Raw genomic sequence first — 21486 nt, 5'->3', positions numbered from 1 at the left:
CAGTCACTGGGGAGGGTCAGGGGCCAGGATTCCCCATATGCCCAGGCAGCAGGGAGGGTTGGGGGCCAGGGATTCCCCCTCCCCAAGTTCCCCTGCCAGACAATCAAAGCAATAGTGTTAAGGCAGCATTCACTCCCTTAACCTCATTTTACAGGGTGGCTACTTAGGCAGGTTTGTCATGATGTTGCTGCTGGGATCGGCCCAATCCTGGTGGTTCATACGTGCGTGCAAATCCGGGCTGGGCTCCCTTAGCCCAGTTTTGCACATGTGTATGAATAGCCTCAGTGGCTGATTTCCAATGAATAAATGGCTGAATCTTTTTTAAGATTGTGCCCTTGAGGACAAGATTGTTTTTTAAAAAATATGTGACCTGCTCTGAGTCTATACGGTAGAGTGGAATATAAATCTAATAAAAAATACAGAGAGAAATAATAATACAGAGATAAAGACAGGTACACAGATGCAGAAATAATAACCTAGAATCTGAGGGGGGGAAATCTGATTTGGAATGAATGACACTGCATAGGTACAACAAAGAATAATGGTGAATTCATCCAGGCATGTTCATAACTTGCCAATGAAGCATCAGTTGATGACTTGCATGTATGAAATAGACATTACAATTCCAACATTGTAAACAGAGCTTCTATATCACCTGGCATAACCTCAAACACAACGCTTTTCCATGGAAACAATCCACATGTTTAGCCATGAATCACTGGGTAATAAAGCATGGAGTGGTGAGATAACAAAATGATGGTATATACATATATATATATATATATATATATGTATATGTATACCTGTTGTATTGTTTTAATGCCTGTTTTTAATATGTTTTTATATTTTTTAGCTTGATGTTTTTATTGCCTTTTTATTGTATGTTTTAACTTTTGTAAACCGCCTTGGGGTTGTCTTTTAACGAAAGGCGGTATATAAATGTAACAATTAAATAAATAAATAAATAAATATATGTATGTATGAGATAACAAAATGATGGTATATACATATATGTATGAGTCAGCCTTTGGTTAAGAAGTAGATAAGTGAATCATTTGACACTACTTCTTGTGAGCATCATCTCATCGTTCTTATAATAGCCTATCAGTACTAAAGTGAAACTGGGTTACCCAAATATAGGCTAGTGGTTTCTACATGCTTGGAGACTCCCTAGATTCACCAAAGTCAATTAAAATAAATAACTTTTTTAAAAGTCTAGTGAGCATCTAGGACTTTGAGCTTCCAGGCACTATGATTGTTGAAGGCTTTTGAGCAGGGATGAGCACGAAGCATTTTGGCAGTTCTTTTTCAAGGCATCAAAACACTTCAAGCTTCCTCCACGGAATTGTTTTGGCGGGGGCAAGCAAGCACTTTAAGAGGAGGAAAGCAGGTCTTATCTGCTCCTTCATAGCTCTTCCGCCGCCACCCCCCCCCCCGTGCAGCACTATTGGAATTAAAAACCCTGGTGCATGGCTGCAGGGTTGCTCCCCGCAGCCCACGAGTGGGGTTGGCACAGAAATGGTGTCTGCATGTGCACATTTTACAGATCTCGCACATCTCCGTGTAATTCTTTTGTTGGAGCTTATAACACTATCTGCAGAGGTTTGTCTGAACACAGTGAGCTGCTTCACATGACATGTGCAAAGCGTCTGATTGAGTTCTGCAGGGAGAACGGGCTTAGCTCACTCTCTCCTCAGATGAGCAGCTGCTCGTAGCTGGGTGGCCAAATCAGCTGCCCACACGGCCACCCACATGGCTGCCAGCTCTGTCATGAAGTCAGCGGGGGCTGTGGGGAATGGAATCAGGGGCCATGTGTCCCCTGGAAGTTCCAGGATTCCACAAGTGTGCACGGCATCCTGGAGAGACCTCCGAGCCTGGGAGGCTGGCTGCAGACTCCTGGTCGGGGTGCTACTCATGAGTCGCCATGCACCATGGCAACACACGAGCAAAGCAATGAGGCGCTCGCTCCGTTAACCTCATTTAAGAGGAGAGTGTTAAAGGCGAGCTAGCCACCTTGGGAGCGCCAGGATCACCTGGTGGTTCCCACAATCACCGGAAAGCGGGCTAAGCTCCCTTAGCCCACTTTCCGTCGATTGTGGGAATAGCCTCAATAACTGAAATTGAGGCGAGTCTCATGATTAAGGATTCCTGCCCCCATAGGGTTTGCAGGGAGAGTGGGCTTAGCCCGCTCTCCCCGCAGATGAGCAGGGTGGTAGCCCTGGGCAGCTGGATCGGCCACCCACACGACTGCCGGCTCCATTATGGAGCCAGTGGGGCCTGGGAGGATCGGGGGCCACGCACCAGTATGCCCTGCGCGAACGCTATTAGTGAGTTGCTGGGGCGCAGAGCCACGCCACGGCAACCCACGATTAGAAAAAACGGGTTTGTGGAGTGCTTGCTCCACAAACCTGATTTAAAGGGCGGGCTACTTCAGTGGGCTAGCTGCGTGTAAGCCGCATGTAAGCCCTGCAAGCCCTGTGGTTTACACGAGCAGCAAAAATCGGGCTAGGCTCTCCTGGCCCGATTTTTGCTGCTCGAAGGAATAGCTCCATTGTTTCTGTGTGTAACTCCATATCCTGATTGAAACAGTTGTGCCAGCCTCACAAAGTTGATAGATGGCTGTTTGCTAGGAAACATACTGAAAGCGAAAAACTTTCAGCTTCATAAGCAGCAGGAAATCTGTTTATAGAGGATGCTGCTTTACCATTAGTGAAGTAAACGAATGGGAAGTGAAGAATAAAAATGCTGATAATCCCAAAGCAACCTAAATAAATGACATATTAAGAAGCAGAGATGATAAATATTTAATTTACTACTTATAGATAATAGCAAGATGGGGAGGAGAGAGAGATGTATTTCTTATACTGTGAATGTAGTTATGCATTAGTCTCAAGCACAAGTTTTAAATGTTTTTGCAAGAATCACACACATTTCCCTTCAATATAAAGTCCATTTCCATTTATACAGATAATTATTTTAGTGGGACTTAGTAATTTCAGAATCAGCTATGAAAACTTGTGGGTTTTTTAAATTAAAAATGTAACATTTGCATCATTGTGATATTCTCCATTTGGAAAAAGAACATAAATCAGGAAAAAAGTATCATAAGGACATTGGCTGGCATTTAGACTAATGAAATAGTAATGCTGCTAACACTGTTGACATGAGAGAGGAGCAGTTTTTGTTACTCTCTTCTTCCCTCTGAAGCCCCCTTTCACTTCCAAAATTATGCCCCAGAAGGCTGTGTGGCCCATCAGGGACATACTTTCAGGAGTCACAATCAGCTTTGAAGAGAAAGGGAGAGTGACAAAAATTGCTTGTTCCCATAGCACCAGTGCAGCATTAGCAACATAATCTAATGTAACCTAATGTAAGCCATTTACATTAGTATCTCCATAACTATATTATGAGGTCATTCTAACTACTGCGCTGGGGAGGATTGGTGGGGAGGCAGGCATCTACCTGCCTCCCTTAACAGGATCCACCCTCCCCAATAGGCTTTGCCGCTCACGCAGCACACGAGTGGCACCACAGCGGGTGGCAGAGCTGGGAGCCAGAAGAAGAAGTCCTCCAGCATCCCATGATGCACCGTGGCAGGGGTTCAGTACTTTGGGAGATTCCCCTGCTGCCAAGTGCTCTTGCCACCCAGCTTTGTGAACACTTGGGTTGCAGGCACTTGTGCACTTCTACCCCAATATAAGTCTGGGTAAAAAGAACCCAGACTATCCGGTCACAAAGTGCCAGGATCTGGACCAATCCCGGCACTTCTGATGACTTTCTCTACCCAGGTAGGGCTGTCCAAGCCTGGGTAGAGCTGGTCATGAGAACAACTGTATTGTTTTATATGAATATAGTCTTCAAGATGACAGATGCAGCAGGAGAAGAAAAGGCCTTAATTCAACACCAATTGGATACATTTTGTTCTTGGCCTATCATTAGCTTTTTTTATTTTTCTTGACATGATCCAGAAGGATTTTTATGCCAAACTAAATAATACAAACAACATTTTTTTTTAAAGGAAGGCTCTTTTACTACAGCCAAGAGCCAAAGAGCTACTTTGCATGCTGAAGGACATGCATACACCCATATCAGTGAGGGTTTTTTGTTTTTGTTTTTTTTAAATTAGTATATTATTAGGTATGCAAATATAGGTTTATGCAGTTATTTGGATCATGGCTGGAGGAGGAGATGGACATAAACATCTACTTTTCATCCTTTTTGTACAAATAACTATTGGAGATTTCAGAATCAGGTTTGCACGATGTAACAACTTTTAACATGTGTTGAGATTATAGTTCAGCACGTTTCAGAAAATGTAGAGTTTTTTAGTCAGGATGTAAGGATCATTCATAAGGCTCAACACTGTGCAAGTGATGATTGCTTCTCCATATTACCATCACACCAAAATGGTTGTATTAATTGGCACTGGTTCTGTGAATCAGCCAGTTATTTGATTTCACTGTGTCCACACTGTGCTGTCAACATTATCTTACAGAAATAGCTCAGGTGGAGTTGTTGCTTTTATGGACCTTAATTAAAAAATTGAGATGGTGGCCACATAAGCTGCCACTATCTCCACCTCAGGCTTTGAGCCCATCTGTTTTCATAAGGTAAGCAGTCTCAGATCTGGTCAGCACTTGGATGGGAGACTGTGATAACGCTAATCTTTAAATTAAAACTGTTCTGTACAATAAACCGGCTATCTAAGATACTCTGAAGGTGACATCAAGAGTCACCAAGGTTACTTGGAGCTTGTGTGCTTGTTTCCGTGGAAATCTTAAAATAAAGAGGAAAGAAGATTTAGTGACAGGGACTAACTGTTCACAATTGTTGTTTCGGTAATAGGAGTATGTGTAGGTCCAAATGAAGCCAAGGTTCTTTAGAGATCCTGCAGTGATTTGGGTAATACAAAGCTCTATCGTTGAGGCAGACAAGAGAAGGTGCTGAAGGACAAATCAGGATGCTATTTTGAAATGTTCCATAAGAATTTCAGTTTCTGAAACAATGAGGCTGTTCTCACACACAAGCAAAACAGGGCTGACTGAGCAAAGCCCAGTCTTGTCCACAAGTGACAACTGATGGGATCACACCTGGGGGGCAAATCTGCCAAGCCAGCCACCCTCTTAAATGAGGTTAAGGGAGCTAGCGCTCCCTTAGCCCCATTATTAAATCATCTGCCAGCCCTGGCTGTTTGCTTCTGCCAGCTGCTGCCGGTCCTGGCCAGTGTCAGAATCCCCATAATGCACCACACACTTGAGTTCCTGGAGCAGGGCAATGTGTCCCAGCCTTCCGACCCTCCATACTGCCAAAGAAGGTAGCTGCATGTCTGGGAGCATGAGCAGAGTACATTGTCGTCTGCGGGGAGGTAAGCTTTTTGAGGCTTCCTCTCTGCTCTCCCTCGAACCCTTCTCTCTGATTGTGAGAAAGCATTCTGGTCTTGCTTTGTAAAGAGAAAGCATACAAAAATAATGCAAATAGGGATGTGCATGAACTGTGGTTTGAGTACTTTTTGGGCACGGGGACTGGGAACTTTTTAAAAAAGGAGATCAGGTCCTTGCCTGCTGTCCACTGCCCAATGCAGCTTCTTGCTGGGGTGGCATGCATCCCTAGAAGGCCCATATGTTATCAATAAGCACATGGCATCCATGCATGCACAGATGCCATTTGTGTGGTCAGCAACACCAAAGAAAGCTGCATGGGGAGGTAGAGAGCAGGTAAGGACCTGCTCTCCTTTTTCTTAAAGTTTGTGGTCCCCCGGACCAAAAAGTGCTTGAACCGTGATTTGTGCACATTCCTAATAAGAAAGACAATGGGGCTATTCTCACGAGCAGCAAAAATCGGGCTAGGAGAGCCTAGCCCAATTTTTGCTGCTCGTGTAAACCACTGGGCTCGCTTACAAGCGGCTAGCCTGCTTTTGTAGCCCGGGTTTGCGGATTGAGCCAGCAATCATGTGGGTGGCTGTTCCGGCTGCCCAGAGCTCCCACTCTGATCATAAGTGGGGAGAGCGGGCTTAGCCCGCTTTCCCCGCTCACTCTTACGAACTGGGTCTCACTGATCATGAGACCTGGCTCAATGATTTTGACAGACAAGTCCAGAGAACGGAAAATGAATGGATAGCACCAGTAGTGTAACAAGGTGGAATTGAGCCCTTGGACAAGAAGTGAAGATGGATCCCTGGGCCCCTGGTTGCCTTCTCCTCCTCCCCTCCATCTCTTTGCTGCAGAAAAACTATATGGTCATGGTTAAAACCAAAACATTCTCAGCATGCCCTCTCTTTCACTCCTATGCAAATAATATCACTCTCCACACTCTAATCACCAATCAGCAACATGCTAATGAGTCACAGAGTCAGGAGAAGAGAACAAAGAGTCATGGAGGTGGGAGGAGCCCCCCCTCCTTTGTGGGCTCAGGGCTGCCCCACCCCCTGGTCAAGTATAGCAATGCCCTTGGAGAGCACCAACCACACACTACAGATCGTGTTTGAAATGGGAACAGAACAGCATCATTCAAGTTCTCAGTTCAGCACCATATCATCTGTATATTTTTGAGTTGCATTTTTAAAAAACCCCTCTTCATTTAGCAAGTTCCTTGCAAATTATGAGGTTCTAATGCAGACGAATTAACATCATTAATATTGGAAGGCTGGGAATTGGAGGCAAAATATTTTAGCATTTCTTTTCTCCAAAAATGTTTACTAAATCAAATAGGTAGTAACAAATATATTACAATCCTTTGCACTGTGTTCTGGGAAGCAGGCAGGGCTATTTCCCACAGGCACAGCACCTTTGGCAAATCAAGGGCTGACAGCATCCACCAGAACTAAAGGCAAACTTCCTACTGTACATGGCAGTGGCAGGAGTCTCAGTCAGACTGTAGCAGAGAGGCTCTTTGGAGTCTATAACTGAAGCTAAGCAGGGTCCACCCTGGTTGCAACTGAATGGGAGACTAGAAGTGTGAGCACTGTCAGATATTCCCCTCAGGGGGTGGAGCTGCTCTGGGAAGAGCAGAAGGTTTCAAGTTCCCTCCCTGGCTTCTCCAAGATAGGGCTGAGAGAGATTCCTGTCTACAACCTTGGAGAAGCCACTGCCAGTCTGTGAAGACAATACTGAGTTAGAAAGACCAATGTTTTGACTCAATATATAGCATCTTCCTTTGTTCCTATGTAAGATGAAACAGTGTTCCGTATTACCTTTTCATGAGATCATTGTTATATTACTTACTTACTTACTTACTTACTTACTTACTTACTTACTTATTTATTTAAAATATTTATACCCCACCTCTCCAGTACGCTACTGCTTGGGGCGGCTCACAACAATAAAATAGATACAATATACAATAAAAGTAATAATATACACCAAAATGAGTAAACAAGTTAAAAGTCAGGTTAAAAACCACAATTGGTATCCAGTTCAAATTAAAAATATATAAATTAAAAGCTAAAAACTGAGAGTTATAAAAACTAAAAACTAAAGAACCGACCAGATATGACCAAAAATTTAGCATTGAAAAGCCTCCTTAAAAAGATGTGCTTTTATTTGTTTTTTAAAAAACACTGAGGGAGGGAGCATGGAGAAGCTCTTCAGGTAGGGTGTTGCAAAGCTGAGGGGTCACAACTGAAAAGGCCTTGTCTCTAGTCCCCGCCAACTGGATCTCTGTTAGTAGCGGGACAAGGAGCAGGGCCTGAGATGATGAATGAAGGGCCCTGGCAGGTTCATATGGGCAAATGTGGTCCAACAGGTACCCTGGCCCCAAGCTGTGTGGAGCTTTAAAGGTCAAGGCCAGCCCCTTGAATCTAGCCTGGAAGCGGACCAGTAACCAATGAAGCTGCTGCAGGATGGGTGTGATACTCACGAAATGAATTGCACCCATGAGCATCCTTGCAGCTGCATTCTGGACCAGCTGAAGCTTCTGAACAGTCTTCAAGGGCAGCCCCACATAGAGTGCATTGCAGTAGTCCAATCTGGATGTTACCAATGCATGAGTGACTGAGGTCAGGTCCGACTTCTCCAAGTAGGGTCACAGCTGGTGTACCAGCTGTAGTTAGTAAAAGGCGCTTCTGCACACCATCACTACCTGCACCTCCAAGGACAACGTCCAGTCCAGAAGCACCCCCAAGTTGCAGACTTTGTCTTTCAGAGGGAGTGTGACCTTGTCCAAGACCAGATTTACCTCATTACTCAGATGATCAGTTCTACCAACAAAGAGCATTTCCGTCTTATCTGGATTAAGCTTGTTTGCCCCCATCCAGTCCATAACAGCCTCTAAGACCTGGTTCAGAGCATCCACTGCCTCCCTTGTGTCTGCTGACTTAAAAGATAGATAAAACTGCATGTCATCAGCATAATATGGATGACATCGCAGCCCACACCCACGGATGACCTCTCCCAGGCCAAAGGCCAAGGGGTGGAGCAAGCATCCCCCAGCACCACCTTCTGAGTAAGACCCTCCAGATAGGAGCAGAGCCACCATATAATTGTGCCTCGAAGTCCCAACCTGGAGAGACATCCCAGAAGGATACCATGGTTGATGGTATCGAAAGCTTCTGAGAGGTCTAGGAGGATTAACAGAGGCACACTCCCTCTGTCTATCTCCTGGCATAGGTCATCCACCAGAGTGACCAAGGCAGTTTCAGTCCCATATCCAGGTCAGAAGCCAGACTGGAAAGGATCCAAGTAATCAGATTCATCCAGGGCTGTCTGAAGATGAGATGCGACAACTCTCTCCAACACCTTGCCCAAGAAGGGGAGGTTTGAAACTGGTCAAATGTTATTTCAGTCATCTAGGTCCAATGAGGGCTTTTTAAGGAGGGGCCTAATGACTGCCTCCTTCAATCGAGGGGGAGCCACCCCCTGCTCTAGAGAGGCATTCACCACCCACACCACCCATGGACCCAATCCCTCTCTAAAAGCCTTCACCAACCATGAATGGCAAGGGTCAAGGACACACGTGGTAGGCCTCAACCTTCCAAGCAGCCTCTCCACTTCCTCAGGCAACACAGTCTTAAAACAATCCAATATAACAAGACCTGATGGTACATTGGTAACATCCAGTTCCGGTACCGCAAAAAACTTAGCATCCAAGTAAGAACAGATATGAGTGATTTTATCTTCAACATGTAGTGCAAATTGGTCACAGTGGGCTGCTGAGGGTTCTGTTTGATGATCTTTGGGGTCCTCACCTAGGATGTCCCGAACCACTCGAAATAGTTCTGCTGGATGACATTGAGCTGACACAATGTTGGTGGAAAAGTAGGATTTCTTTGCCGCCATCTTCACCTCCATAGAGTAGGTCCTAATATGGGTTCTAGCCTGTGTTCGGTCACATTCATTCTGAGTTTTTCGCCAGTGACGCTCAAGCAGTCTACCAGCCTGCTCTATTGTTCTCAACTCACATGCACACCAGGGAGTATCTTGGGGTTGGCAGGTTGGGAGAAGATGCCTAGGCGCAACCCCTCTCCTCAAACCAAAGGGAGACCAGGGCATCAACAGGATCATCCACTCTCTCAGTAGGTAACCCCCCCCAGCGCTCCCCCAGTAGCAGTCCTGAGGCAGTATGATATTCAACATGTTGCCTACCAGAAAGCAGTTGCACTAAATAACTCTGGCACCACTACTACCCAGCAGGCACCACTACCAACATACTTGTGAAAGAACGGGTGGAAGAAGAGAAATGTGAACATGGGGCGTTCTCCCCACCAAAAGCAAACAAGTGTTGCCCCATTTGTAGGAAAGAAACCTCCAAATGAATCTTGAAAGAAAGCAAATCAAAGCGAATAACCAAATAAATATAATGTTAAAAATGAAAATAAATGCGATCTCAAAGGGATGTTTTCCTGTAGACAGCTCTGCTAATTCTAGATATGTGGCTATTCTATGGTCAGACATTTTTACACATGCTGAATAGTACTTTCTCTATCTGGGGACTGGTTCCTGGTATTGTAAAGGTTTTTGTGATTAAGCTTTGGCAGGGGCAGTCTTTGTGTGCTGAGTGGTAATCCCCTTAGGCAGCAGATTATTCAGGCACTAAAAGTGTGATAAGCTCAGATGTCGAGCATGTGGGACAGGGCCTTTTCAGTCATTGCCCCCAGGCTTTGGAATGCTCTCCCGCCTGGCATCCTCTCCCCAGCTTTCACTACAGTTTTTAGAAAAGAAGTTAAAATGTGGCTCTTCACCCAGGCTTTTATATGAGGGTACAGTTCTTACTGCTGTTGCTTTGTATTTTGCATGTTAGTGTTTTATATAGATATATTAACTTTTAAATATGTTAATTCTGCATTGATTTAATTATACTGTAAACTGCTTTGGGATTATTTTAATGAAAAGTGGTATAGAAATCAATAAATAAGGCACCCCCTACCATTGCCATTGGAGCAGCTCTTTGGGACTTCTCTGACCCTTGCAGGCTTTGCAGGCAGCACCTCTCCTCAGATTCCTTGCAAAGCTTGCAAGAAGCACAAGGAGAGAAAAGGAGACTGCTGGCAGTCTTCCCTCCCTTTGGTCCCCTTTCAAAGCTTGCAAAGGTCATTTCTAGACATGTGTACAAAATGAATCTTTTGATTTGTTTCCAATTCAAAACAAATTCTGAAAATTCATTTTAATTTGAATCAGATTCAACCCTGTTTTGTCACATTTTAAAAAAATCAATCAGGGTGCCTGAATGGTTTTTAAAAGGTGCCAAATGGCTCTCTAATAAGATTCAAATGTAAATTCAAAAATTCATTTCAAATTTTAATTGAATTGCCCTTTTAAGGAGTGATTCAATTCAAATTTGAATCACTCTAATCAGCCATATTTGAGTTAAATCTATTCAAATTGATTTGCACATCCTTAGTCATTTCTGAAAGAAGGCTGGCCCCCACCTGAAACATTGGGTAAGATAGCATTTGATACCTCAGCACAGGTGCTGCAATATCTAGGGCTGCCCCTGGTCTCTGCTGAAACTCAGCTCAAATGTAATGCTGAAACATGTTTGGTTTATTTCAGTAGTGATGTTGTTCTTGTCTGAAGTTCTTAAACAGGTGTTCACTATTGGGGTTACGTATAGAGATCTGTTGTATTTTCATGGAAAGGATTGTAAGTTAAAATCTTTAAATGAATTACAAAATGTGGTCAGAGATTGGTTTCAGTACTATCAGTTCAATGAGATGTATAAGAAAGATCTTAAAGTTGGATTTGAAGATCAGATTTCAAATTTTGAGAAGGAATTATGTCAAGATGATGAAAAATTAATTTCCAAAATGTATAAATTATTACTTTTGGAGGAGACAAGAGAGGAATTGGTTAAAACAACTATGATAAAATGGGCTCAAGATGTTGGACATAATATAGAAATGGCAGCATGGGAGAAGTTATGGAAAAGTGATTTGAAATTTACTGCTTGTTATGCTTTGAAGGAAAACTATTACAAAATGATGTATAGATGGTATTTAACGCCTAAAAAATTGGCACTGATGTATAAAAACGTTTCAAACAAATGTTGGAAGTGTGGGCATGTTGAAGGTACTTTTTTTCATATGTGGTGGACCTGTGGGAGGGCTAAGGCCTATTGGGACATGATATACAATGAATTGAAGAAGATACTTAAACTGACATTTCCTAAGAAGCCAGAATCCTTCCTGCTAGAAATAACACAAGGAGCAATTTCTACAAACAATTTAACTTTTTTTATGTATGCTTCCACGGCGGCCAGAATATTATATGCACAGAAATGGAAGCCTAATGAACTGCCTTCAAAAGAAGATTGGCTGATAAAAACTTTAGAATATGCGGAAATGGCAAAACTTACAACACTGATTAGAGACCAAAGTTTAGAATGTTTCAAGGAAGACTGGAAACCCTTTTTGGTTTATTTAAAGAATTATTTCCCTACTATGGATCTTACAGCAGGATTTGAAATCTGAAATGCAGGTTGGGCTGATTAATGGTGGTGGAAGGTTTAAATTTGTATTTGTGTTTAATTAATATTACTATAAGGGTAAAATTTATAGTTAGTATCATGAAAAGAGGTGCGCGGGAAGTCAATTTGTGTTCATTATGATTGTGATTATTGTTATGGTTATTATTATTGTTAAAACTCAATAAAATTTGAACTGATAACACCCTGCAAAAAAAACAAAAACAAACAAACAAAACAAAACAAAAACAGGTGTGCACTACTGCTCTAAGAACCCCAACAGAGAGGTAGATGCATTTTTTGTGATGGATGGCATGACTGGTGTGCGTGTGTAAAGTGATCTGGAATCTAGAGATGAAATATACTGTATAAATGTAAATTATTACTTGGGTGTTTCATCTCTTTTGAGCAGATAAAAAGGATATGGCCACATTATTCATCTCTCCTCCAACCAACTAATGGGATAAAATTAAATAAAAAATAAAATGTCTTGTACAAAATGTATTCCAGTGGAGAGACAGGAGTGTTGAAAAGTTTTAAAGGAAAGTTGTCACTGCTTTTGTAAGAAAAAGTCTCAAGAAACCTTCACAGTATTCAAAGTCTGGCTTTAAAAAGCTAGATACAGGGGCTATTCCCACGATCAGGCAAAATCGGGCTAGGGGAGCCTAGCCCGATTTTGCCTAATTGTGGGAGCCACCGGGCTTGCAGGCGAGCCCAGTGGCTCCCAGGTGGTTAACCCGCCTAAGTACCCTTTCCCTAAAACCAGGTTTGCGAAGCGAGCACTCTGCAACCCCTTTTTTAAAAATCATGAGTAGCTGCGATGCGGCTCTGTGCCATGGCTACTCACGAGGAGACCCTGGAGGGGAGGCAAAAAGCCGCCTCCCGGCTTCGGGGGTCTTGCCAGCATGCCCTGCACGCTCGTGCACGGCATGCTGGAGCTTCCGGGGGCACATCAGCCCCCGCTCCTGCCCAGCCACCGCAGGCTCCATCACAGAGCCGGCAATTGTGTGGGTGGCCGATCCGGCCACTCAGGGCTCCCGCCCTGCTCATGTGCGGGGAGAGCAGGCTTAGCCCGCTCTCCCTGCTGAGCTCCTGAAACCGGGTCTCACTGATCGTGAGACCCGGCTCACAGTCATGAACTGTCAAAATAGTAAAAAATAGTTCTTCATCTTTGACTTTGTCTTGGTGCCTTTCTACAGCTGCTTAGTAATAGTTTCAGCTTGATAAATTAAGTTCTTCAATAATTAAACACATTATATCATTGCCCAAGCTAATATTCAAAAAATGTATTGTGAACATGTTGTCAGAAAGAAATCTATATATGTACTTAAACTGATCAATCTTATAACATTTTAAAGCAGCATTCTTTGCTTTTACAGCATAATTAGAAAATTGTTTCATGGTACAAGGTGATCCAAAGCTTTCAGATTTGAGTTAAGCATTCAAATAGTCAAGTACTTTGCTTCACTATACATGTTTTCCTAAGCGATCCATTCTTGAATCTGAATCATATGTTCATATAAACAGAAATAAAATATACATTGGGTGACATTTTTACATTCAATTCATTCTGGAATAATGCAAATGAAAGCAAAAGATATTGGATAATTCTTTTTTGGGAGACACTGAAAACATCTGAATCATGTGTTCATATAAACAGGAATAAAATATACATAGGGTGACATTTCCATAATCATGTATGAAGCATATTAGGCATCCAGTGAATTCAGATAAACAGGAATGGTAGGGGCCTTTAAAATGCTACTCAAGTCACTTTGGAGCCATGGCAAAAGATTGCACTGTTCCCAACCAGGCTCTTCACTGGAAGAAATTCCCAATGGTTCTGTGGGAAAGACCTATGAGATTAGCTCTATTCGGATATTACGATATTATATCACGATATTCAGATATCTGTACACTCACACACATTGTTGTGTAAAAAATTCAAAAGTAAACCTGGGTACAGGTGCCTCAGATGCATGGTTCAGATAGGAACTGCACTACTGAACCTGCATTCAACATAATGAGGCTATTCTCACGATGGGAGAAAACCAGGCTAAATGAGCCCAGCCCAGTTTTATCCCACCATGAGAACCACCAGGCTTGCCCACAAGCCCGGTGGTTCTCTGGAGGTTTGCCTGCCAAATAAGTCTTCCCCTTAAACGGGGTTAGTGGAGCACTACATTTTTCCAATCATGAGTTGCTGCGGCGTGGCTCTGCACCACGGTGACTCGTGAGGAGACCCCTGCTGGGTGGCTAAAACAAGACTCCTGATGTTGGGGGTCTCCCCAGGATGCCCCGTGCACTCGCACAGGGCATCCTGGGACTTCCGGGGGCCAGGGGGCCTCCAATCCCTGCAGCCCCTACCAGCTCCATTTAGCCCACTCTCCCTGCAGATGAGCAGCTGCTTGTTGCTGGGGGGCCAGATTGGCTGCCCACATGACTACCAGCTCCATGATGGAGCTGGTAGTCATGAGGGCAGCCAATCCGGCCCCCCAGCAACAAGCAGCTGCTCATCTGCAGGGAGAGTGGGCTAAATCATGTCTCCCCTCAGAACCCTCCCAGGTTCTACACACAGATCATGTGCAGAGCCTCAACATGTGAATAACTGTACCTGTGTACAGCTCTCTACCTGTGTGCACAGCTTGTACATTTAGATGCTAAAGCTTTTCACGGAAAAGCTGATCACACAGCTCGGGCTCCTCAGTTAACCACTCTTTAAAGACTGTGTTGTGACCCAAGCCTGATTTGTATACTAGATATGCTCCGGAGCTAACATACAAAATTAGGCTTCTTTCACCAGTGTCACAAAGTGACCAGTTCTTTATAAGGTGATCATGTATAGTCTGGGCATGAAGATGGAAAGAAGACCCAAAACACTCTCAAACAATTCAATGGGCTTTATTATAGAAAGTTGCACATCAGCATAAAATTCAAACTAGTCATCTAAATTAAACATTTTTCTGATTCAAGGTGTAGTGCAATGTGCCTAGCTATCATATGTGTGTGCAATCAGTCATTATAGCTGTCTAATAAATCCTAATAAAAAACATTTATAATGAAACAGAGAGAGAAGAAGGAAGGGTGCCAGCACCTGGGCAGCCAGCACCCGGGATGCACACATGAGCAATGATCTGCTGGTTAGGCAAAGCTTGCTAGCTCTCTGTTCGGTGAGCTCAGTTCTTATAGCTGTTTCTTCCTTTTGATCTCCATAGAGTCGATTCAAAATATCATCCTCCTTCCTGGATCACAAAAGGTGTTAATTGCTGTTACCCGCTGAATATTGTCTTTTAATCAGGGGCGTAACAAGGCTGGAGTGGGCCCAGAGACAAAATTTTAAGATGGGCCCCTCACTGATACACACACACTTCACAATATAGTCGTGTGACTTGCCTCTGGGGGGGCCCTCGAGGCGTGGGGGCCCCCAGGCAGCCACCTCCCCTTGCCTAATAGTAGTTACGCCCCTGCTTTTAATTATTAATATTAGTTCAGGATATTAGCTTAGTCCAGGGTGATCTAGATCCCATCTTCTGTTAAGTGTCGTTAGGCAGAGTATTGTTCTACTGACATTTCCAAAGCAAATCTGGATCTTAGAGCTTGCAAATGGGCCTCTTCATTAGTCCCCAGATTTTTCTGGCACCTGGTCCCCCAAGAGTGTTAAAAGGTGTTAGCAAAGAAGAATCAAAGCTATAGGCATGAGACAGCAATTAAATCATTTTCTTTTGTGTGCATCTACCTAGAGTGGAATTTCTAAAGACCGCAATCTGGTATAACAATACTTCTAATTCTACATAGCAAATTTCTCTCAGAGAGAGATAGGATTATTCCCTTTGGGCAAAGCAGAGCAATCACCAATGATTAACCTAGACTTTTTGTAAGAAGGAATGCAAGCTCAACTCCTAGCTTCCCCCAAAGACATTACCTGAGAGCAAGTTGAGGCAAATTTTAGGAGTTTAATCATTTTAGTCCATTTGAATTCCTGTTGCAAGGAGTTCGGTGGTGCTGGCAAAGATCAGAACCCAACCTGGCCTGCAGGGCTATGAGTTCTGATTCAACATGAATGAGCTGGGCATCAACATATCCAAATTGCTAGTGTGTGTAAATCTTCCTGCCATGCATCTGTAAAGGCCTTCCATGGTGATAGCATGTGGATATGTGTGAGACAGGAAACCAAGCCTGGTCATTGTGTTTCTCAATTACCCATTTAACAAACATTGAGAAACAATGCTGGATTGCCTCTTCCTTTACACCATCTGTCCAGAGGCAATTCATGAGACCTGGGTGTCATGGACTGGTCAGTTCATCTGAATTCAGGCATTAATTGATTCCTTAATAAAATGGAACCAGACACAGGCCTGGTTTCTACATAATTCTGGATTGGTAACTCTGGGTCCAATGCTGTAGTCAGAGTGGCCACAACAACTGACAGTTTTATTATAATTCAGAATAAGTGATGTGAAGTCTGTGGTTCTAGGGAAGAGTAACAGGAGCTTTTCACATGTAGGAATGTTGGCTAAATTGCATTATAACAGATGCCATCCAAACCACTTTGGATCCTGTCCATCTTTCTCTGGGACAAGCAAAGCTACCATGAAATTAACAATGAACATATTCATATTAATAAACCACTTTACAAATTTTGGATATGAGCTTTACAGTTGAAGACAAATTTCAGAATGGAACAATAGTTCAAATTAAGTCCTGTTTCTTAACAGAAATAGTGCTGATTGGAGCAAGGAATTGGAGAAAAGGGGTACCATATAAAAAGTCATGGTTGTAGATACTCCACCCTCCAAAAGCTACATAGATGTCAATGCTAATAATTATACCTCCTGCAACTGTGAAGTATATGGATTTCCGGAAGGGTAGACATGTTAATCTGTTGCAACAAATACAGATAGTCCTATGAAACCTTAAAGACCAACAAATGTACTGTATTAAAGCATAAGCTTTAATATAATAGAATCCACTTTTATTGCAGGGAGAAGCTTTTCTGTCCATGATGAACATAAAAAACACTATAAGGCTGAGCACATGAGCAGCCAAACCCAGGCTAGGGCAGCCCAGACTGGGTTTGGCTGCCCATGTGCACCACCAGGATTGAGCCCAATCCTGAAGCAGCCCTCGTGGGTAGCCCAAATTTTAACCCCGGTACCAAGGCCATGTGTATGCCTGGACTGCATGCAGTTGGGTGCCTAGAGCACCTAACTCTCTGGGGGAATCCTGAAGGAATTCAGGGGGAATCCAGCAATCCTCATCATAAGATACATTTTGGGGTTCCTGGAGGCAATCCCCAGAATTCATTGGGATTGTGACTCATTGTCCCAGCTTCCAGCCATCCACACTACCAGGAGCAGCACAGATTGTGTGGGTGACCGGTACGAGGATCAACCATCATGTGGGGGAAGGTAAGTCCATCCCCACCTTTCTTCATCCACTCACCCTGTCAATCATGTTAATAGCCTCAATATCTATTTATATTTTTGCCCTTCCTTTGCAACTCATAGTGTTTAACATTATTCAGTCAGGAACCTGGGGGCTTGACCATTGTTTTCTGAGTCCATCTGAGCTTCTCTTGTAAAATACTAACACGTCTCATTTTTAAGAATACATTCCTATTTGTTCAGTTTATTCTTCTATATGAATTGTAGCAAGACTTTTTAAAGTTAAAGTTAAAGAGTTATGTATTCCTCTCTGCTCCGCATATAAACATGATTTCCCCACATGTAATCAGTGTAGAAAGAAGCATCTTCTGTTACACTTGACTTTAATTCTTAGTTGGCTGTCTGGTCTTTACTTGAAGGAATCCAACTCTTCCAGACAGTTAATAGTATTAATAGAAGGGAGGAGTCGGAGTCCAGAGTCCAAGATGTATCTGCAGTAGAGCAGAAATGAAATTTCAGACAAGTTGTAATTTGGCAAAATCCTAGAATTCTTATTTGAATTGTTAAATTATGCAAAAGAGGATTTTGTGAAGAATGAATTGGAAGTACTAGTTTGAATTTTTAATCAGTCATGTAATCACTAGGTGGCCTGCAGCTAATACCTCTCTGACTTGTGTGCTATGAGTACTATTGCTTCTATCACAAATACTAATACTAATACTAATACTAATAATAATAATAATAATAATAATAATAACTTAATAAAATGGATTATGATTTTAAATGTTAACCCTGAAGACTATTTAACAGAAATTTTAAATCACTATTTATTTATTTATTTATTTATTTATTTATTTATTTATTATATTTGTACACTGCCCCACATATCCGTCTCTGGATGGTTTATGGTAAAGTGTGCTGTCAAGTCAATTTCGACTCCTGGCACCCACAGAGTTTTCTGTGGTTGTCTTTGGTAGAATACAGGAGGGGTTTACCATTGCCTCCTCCTGCGCAATATGAGATGATGCCTTTCAGCATCTTCCTATATCACTGCTTCCTGATATAGTACCAGTGGGGATTCGAACCAGCAACCTTCTGCTTGTTAGTCAAGCAGCAACATAAAACGAAATTAAAACAGAAATTAAAACCTTAAAACAATTAAAACCACATGTTTAGTTACAAAGCTTGGGTGAATAAATGTGTCTTTAGAGATGTAAAAGGTTGTTAGATATGGGGAGTGTCTTATTTCAGCAGGGAGCACATTCCAGAGTCTCGGGGTGGCAGCTGAGAAGGCCCATTCCTGACTGTGTAGCCACCAGACAAGCTGCAAACAACTCTGAATGATCTCAATCAGTGATGAGGCTCATAGTGAAGAAGATGTTCTCTTAAATACCCTAATAAATTTTAAGGCAATAATATTGCCTTTCAGTATAATATGGATATTCAGAATCAGTTCACCAGTTCAAAACTTTTACACCTTGATTTTCTTGTTTGTTTCTGAAGACACCCCAAATCCAAACATTTGCAACTGGGAATCCCAAATAGGAGATCAGAGCATTAATTGCCTGAGATTTCCTGCCTCCGTTCTTTTTGCTGTCACCTAACTCACTGGTCCACATTTCCATATACCTCTATCTGTTATCTTTTCTCCTCAAGCCATCACCCAGCTCCCGCCCCCACCCGCCAAGCTCACAGAGACAAAAGACAGGCCAATCAGAGGGCAGGGTGTGTCCGTGGTCCTCTCTCTGCTAATCTCCGCCAAAAGCCGCCGCTTGAGTGAAGGGAGGAGTGGAGAGGGAAGGACTCAAGAGCAGAGGAGAGTGCGGAGACAGACGCACGCCGCCTCTGTTTGTATACAGTGAGCTTTCCAACCCGCACAGCTCTCGCTCTCTCGCTCTCTCGTCATTGTTCTCTTCCCTGCAGCAGCGGCAGGAGCAGCCAGCCAAGAGCTGTCACCGACCCACGGTAGACGGAGGGGGAGAAAGACACACACGCACACACACCCCTATCTAGCACATCCCCCGGAGCAGGCGCCTCTCTGCGAGCTATGATTGACTCGTGGCAGCAGTTAGTCTGTGAGCTGCGCTGGGGTCTCCCTGGATATCCTTATCTTTAGGCAAAACAGCAGAACTCGTCACAGTGAGAGGAGAGTTCTCTTCCTCACACCACCCCATCTGTTAAGAAAAAGGACTTTTTTTATTTCCTTTTGGGGGGGTACATTTCGATATTTGCTGAGTCGCCAGGTAAAAGGGTCGCTTCTCTGCCTGGCTCGTTTCCCCCACGTCGAACTCCTCGAGTCTCCTCTCCACCTTCTTGGGATCGTCCCTTGGGAGATCAAAGGATCATGAGCTGCCGGGTGGCCGCCTGGTTTCTGCTGTGTGTGAGCTTCGGTGCCCCGCCATTCGCCAAAGGTGAGGGGACCTGGAGGGCTGGCTGCTGGTGGCGGTGCAGGAGATCAAAGGGACCGGGATGCTAGACGGAGGAGGGGGAGGCCGGTGGGGAAGAGGTGGGGGGCGCCCTAAGAATGAAGGGAAGAACAGTGGCCAGGTGAATGTCCGGATCTTATTTTTCTCTGATCTGATCTTATTTTTAAGATTATAAGTAATCGCAAAGTCGGCAGTAAAGTGAATTAATGCGGGCAATCCTGAAGGGTGGGGAGGGAGGAGGAAGTGGGGCCGGGAGATAGACGTGCGCTGCTAGACGCGGTGAAAAAAAGCCACAACTGCACGAACGTGGGTGGTTTTTATTGTATGTATTTATTTTCTTTAATCAGATTATATATCAGATTATGTGTCATCCATCTGCAGACATGTTCTGTTTAGCAATGGATGCTTCGTAGATGCTGGGAGGGCTTCAGTATAATCCAGATAAACGGACTGGCAAAACTGAAAAACAATATATCCAATCGGTAGAGCAGGCGGGGGGCGGGGGGAATGCGACCTATTCCCGATCCTTCCTAATTTAAAATATATGTATAGATTGACTGAGTGCTAAAGAAGATCCAGTAGAGCACTGAACAGTTTGCAAAATGCAATCGTAGGCTTCAATAACCAAGGGCTCTGCCAGCATTCCCCGCTCACCTCCTCACCACCTCCTGTCTCTAAATAGGACACCCTCTACCTGATAGGTGCAGTGAGGGAGGAGGAAAAAACTTCATTGCTTTGTGGATTTATTGCATGCATTGGGGGAAAGGGGGATAGGATGTAGAGAGCGTAGACAGATGCATTTATTAATGCCGCGTCTTTAATGGGTAAGCATATAGATGGATTGAGAGCAAGGAAGAGAGATCAATACCCCAGACGTACACAGATTAGAGAACTTAAATATACTGATTCCTCGCCCAGATAGCTAGAAAGGACATTCCACGGATCAAATAATGTATGTTATTCTCTTATAATGCATCTGAAAAGCTGCCTTCCCCGTGCGGTTGCAAAAGTTGGGAGACTCGACTCGTCTCCCTGAGATAAGTCAATCGTTAAAGAACGAGTCAGGTTGCGGGCAGGTGGGGGGAGGTGGTCCAGTTATCTGAGAGAAAAGCAAAACCGCTGCTTTTTAAAGTTTGGTCCAGCCTTAAAGCAACTGGCGATGCGTACTGTAGTGTGTGTGTGTGTGTGAGAAGAGCTGCGATTCCCCCGCCCTCCCCACAAGCTGCTGTATAATGTTCAAGAAATAGAAAGTAAAATGCTTTATCACGGCTCGGCTTCCCGGATAAATCTGTGCTGGCTGAGGAAAGATGTTATCCTTTCTTCCCCTCCCTCCCCCAGTTCTCCCAAAGGAGCCTCTCATCTTTCTCCTCATGACAGCGATGAGCTTCTGTGAGTTTTCTTATAGGATAGTCGGGGCTGGGAAAAGAGAGAGAGAAAAAGAGGAAGAGAGAGAGATCCCTTTTCTGCCCAGCCTTTTAGCCCAGAGGATGGAGTGAGATCTCTCGGAGATATATCCAGCTCCTTCATCTCTGCTGTGCCACTTCTTCCAAAATAAGGTTTGCTTTGGTTGGTTTGTGTCCCCCCCGCCCACCTGCCACCCACCTCCTCCCGCCATTCCCTGGCTATGTGGGATATTTTAAAAGTGCTTTATGGAGAAGAGTGTGTTAAAGCAAGCAAGGGGCCGTTATTTCAAAATGCCTAGTGCTGGCAACAACCCTCCGGCTCGATTAAAGCAGCCTCGTTTGACGCGGCAAGAGCGAGCCGAGCTTTAGTCTGGCTAA

The 21486-nt window shown here is 43.8% G+C and overlaps 1 protein-coding gene across 4 annotated transcripts in view; it reads left to right on the top strand.

Moving 5' to 3' along the window:
* The first annotated feature begins 19069 nt into the window (after positions 1-19069).
* Positions 19070-21486, top strand: part of EDIL3 (EGF like repeats and discoidin domains 3) — a 412931-nt gene continuing 410514 nt past the window's right edge. For all 4 annotated transcript variants that reach the window (XM_053295163.1, XM_053295162.1, XM_053295161.1 and 1 more), the window contains exon 1: positions 19070-19690. In XM_053295163.1, the coding sequence (XP_053151138.1) occupies positions 19624-19690 (67 nt within the window). In that variant the 5' untranslated portion in view covers positions 19070-19623. The remainder of the gene's footprint in view (positions 19691-21486) is intronic.

The sequence above is a fragment of the Hemicordylus capensis genome, chromosome 2 (genome assembly GCF_027244095.1).
Source record: "Hemicordylus capensis ecotype Gifberg chromosome 2, rHemCap1.1.pri, whole genome shotgun sequence".
NCBI classification, from domain to species: domain Eukaryota; kingdom Metazoa; phylum Chordata; class Lepidosauria; order Squamata; family Cordylidae; genus Hemicordylus; species Hemicordylus capensis.
This window is presented reverse-complemented; position numbering and strand designations above follow the sequence as displayed.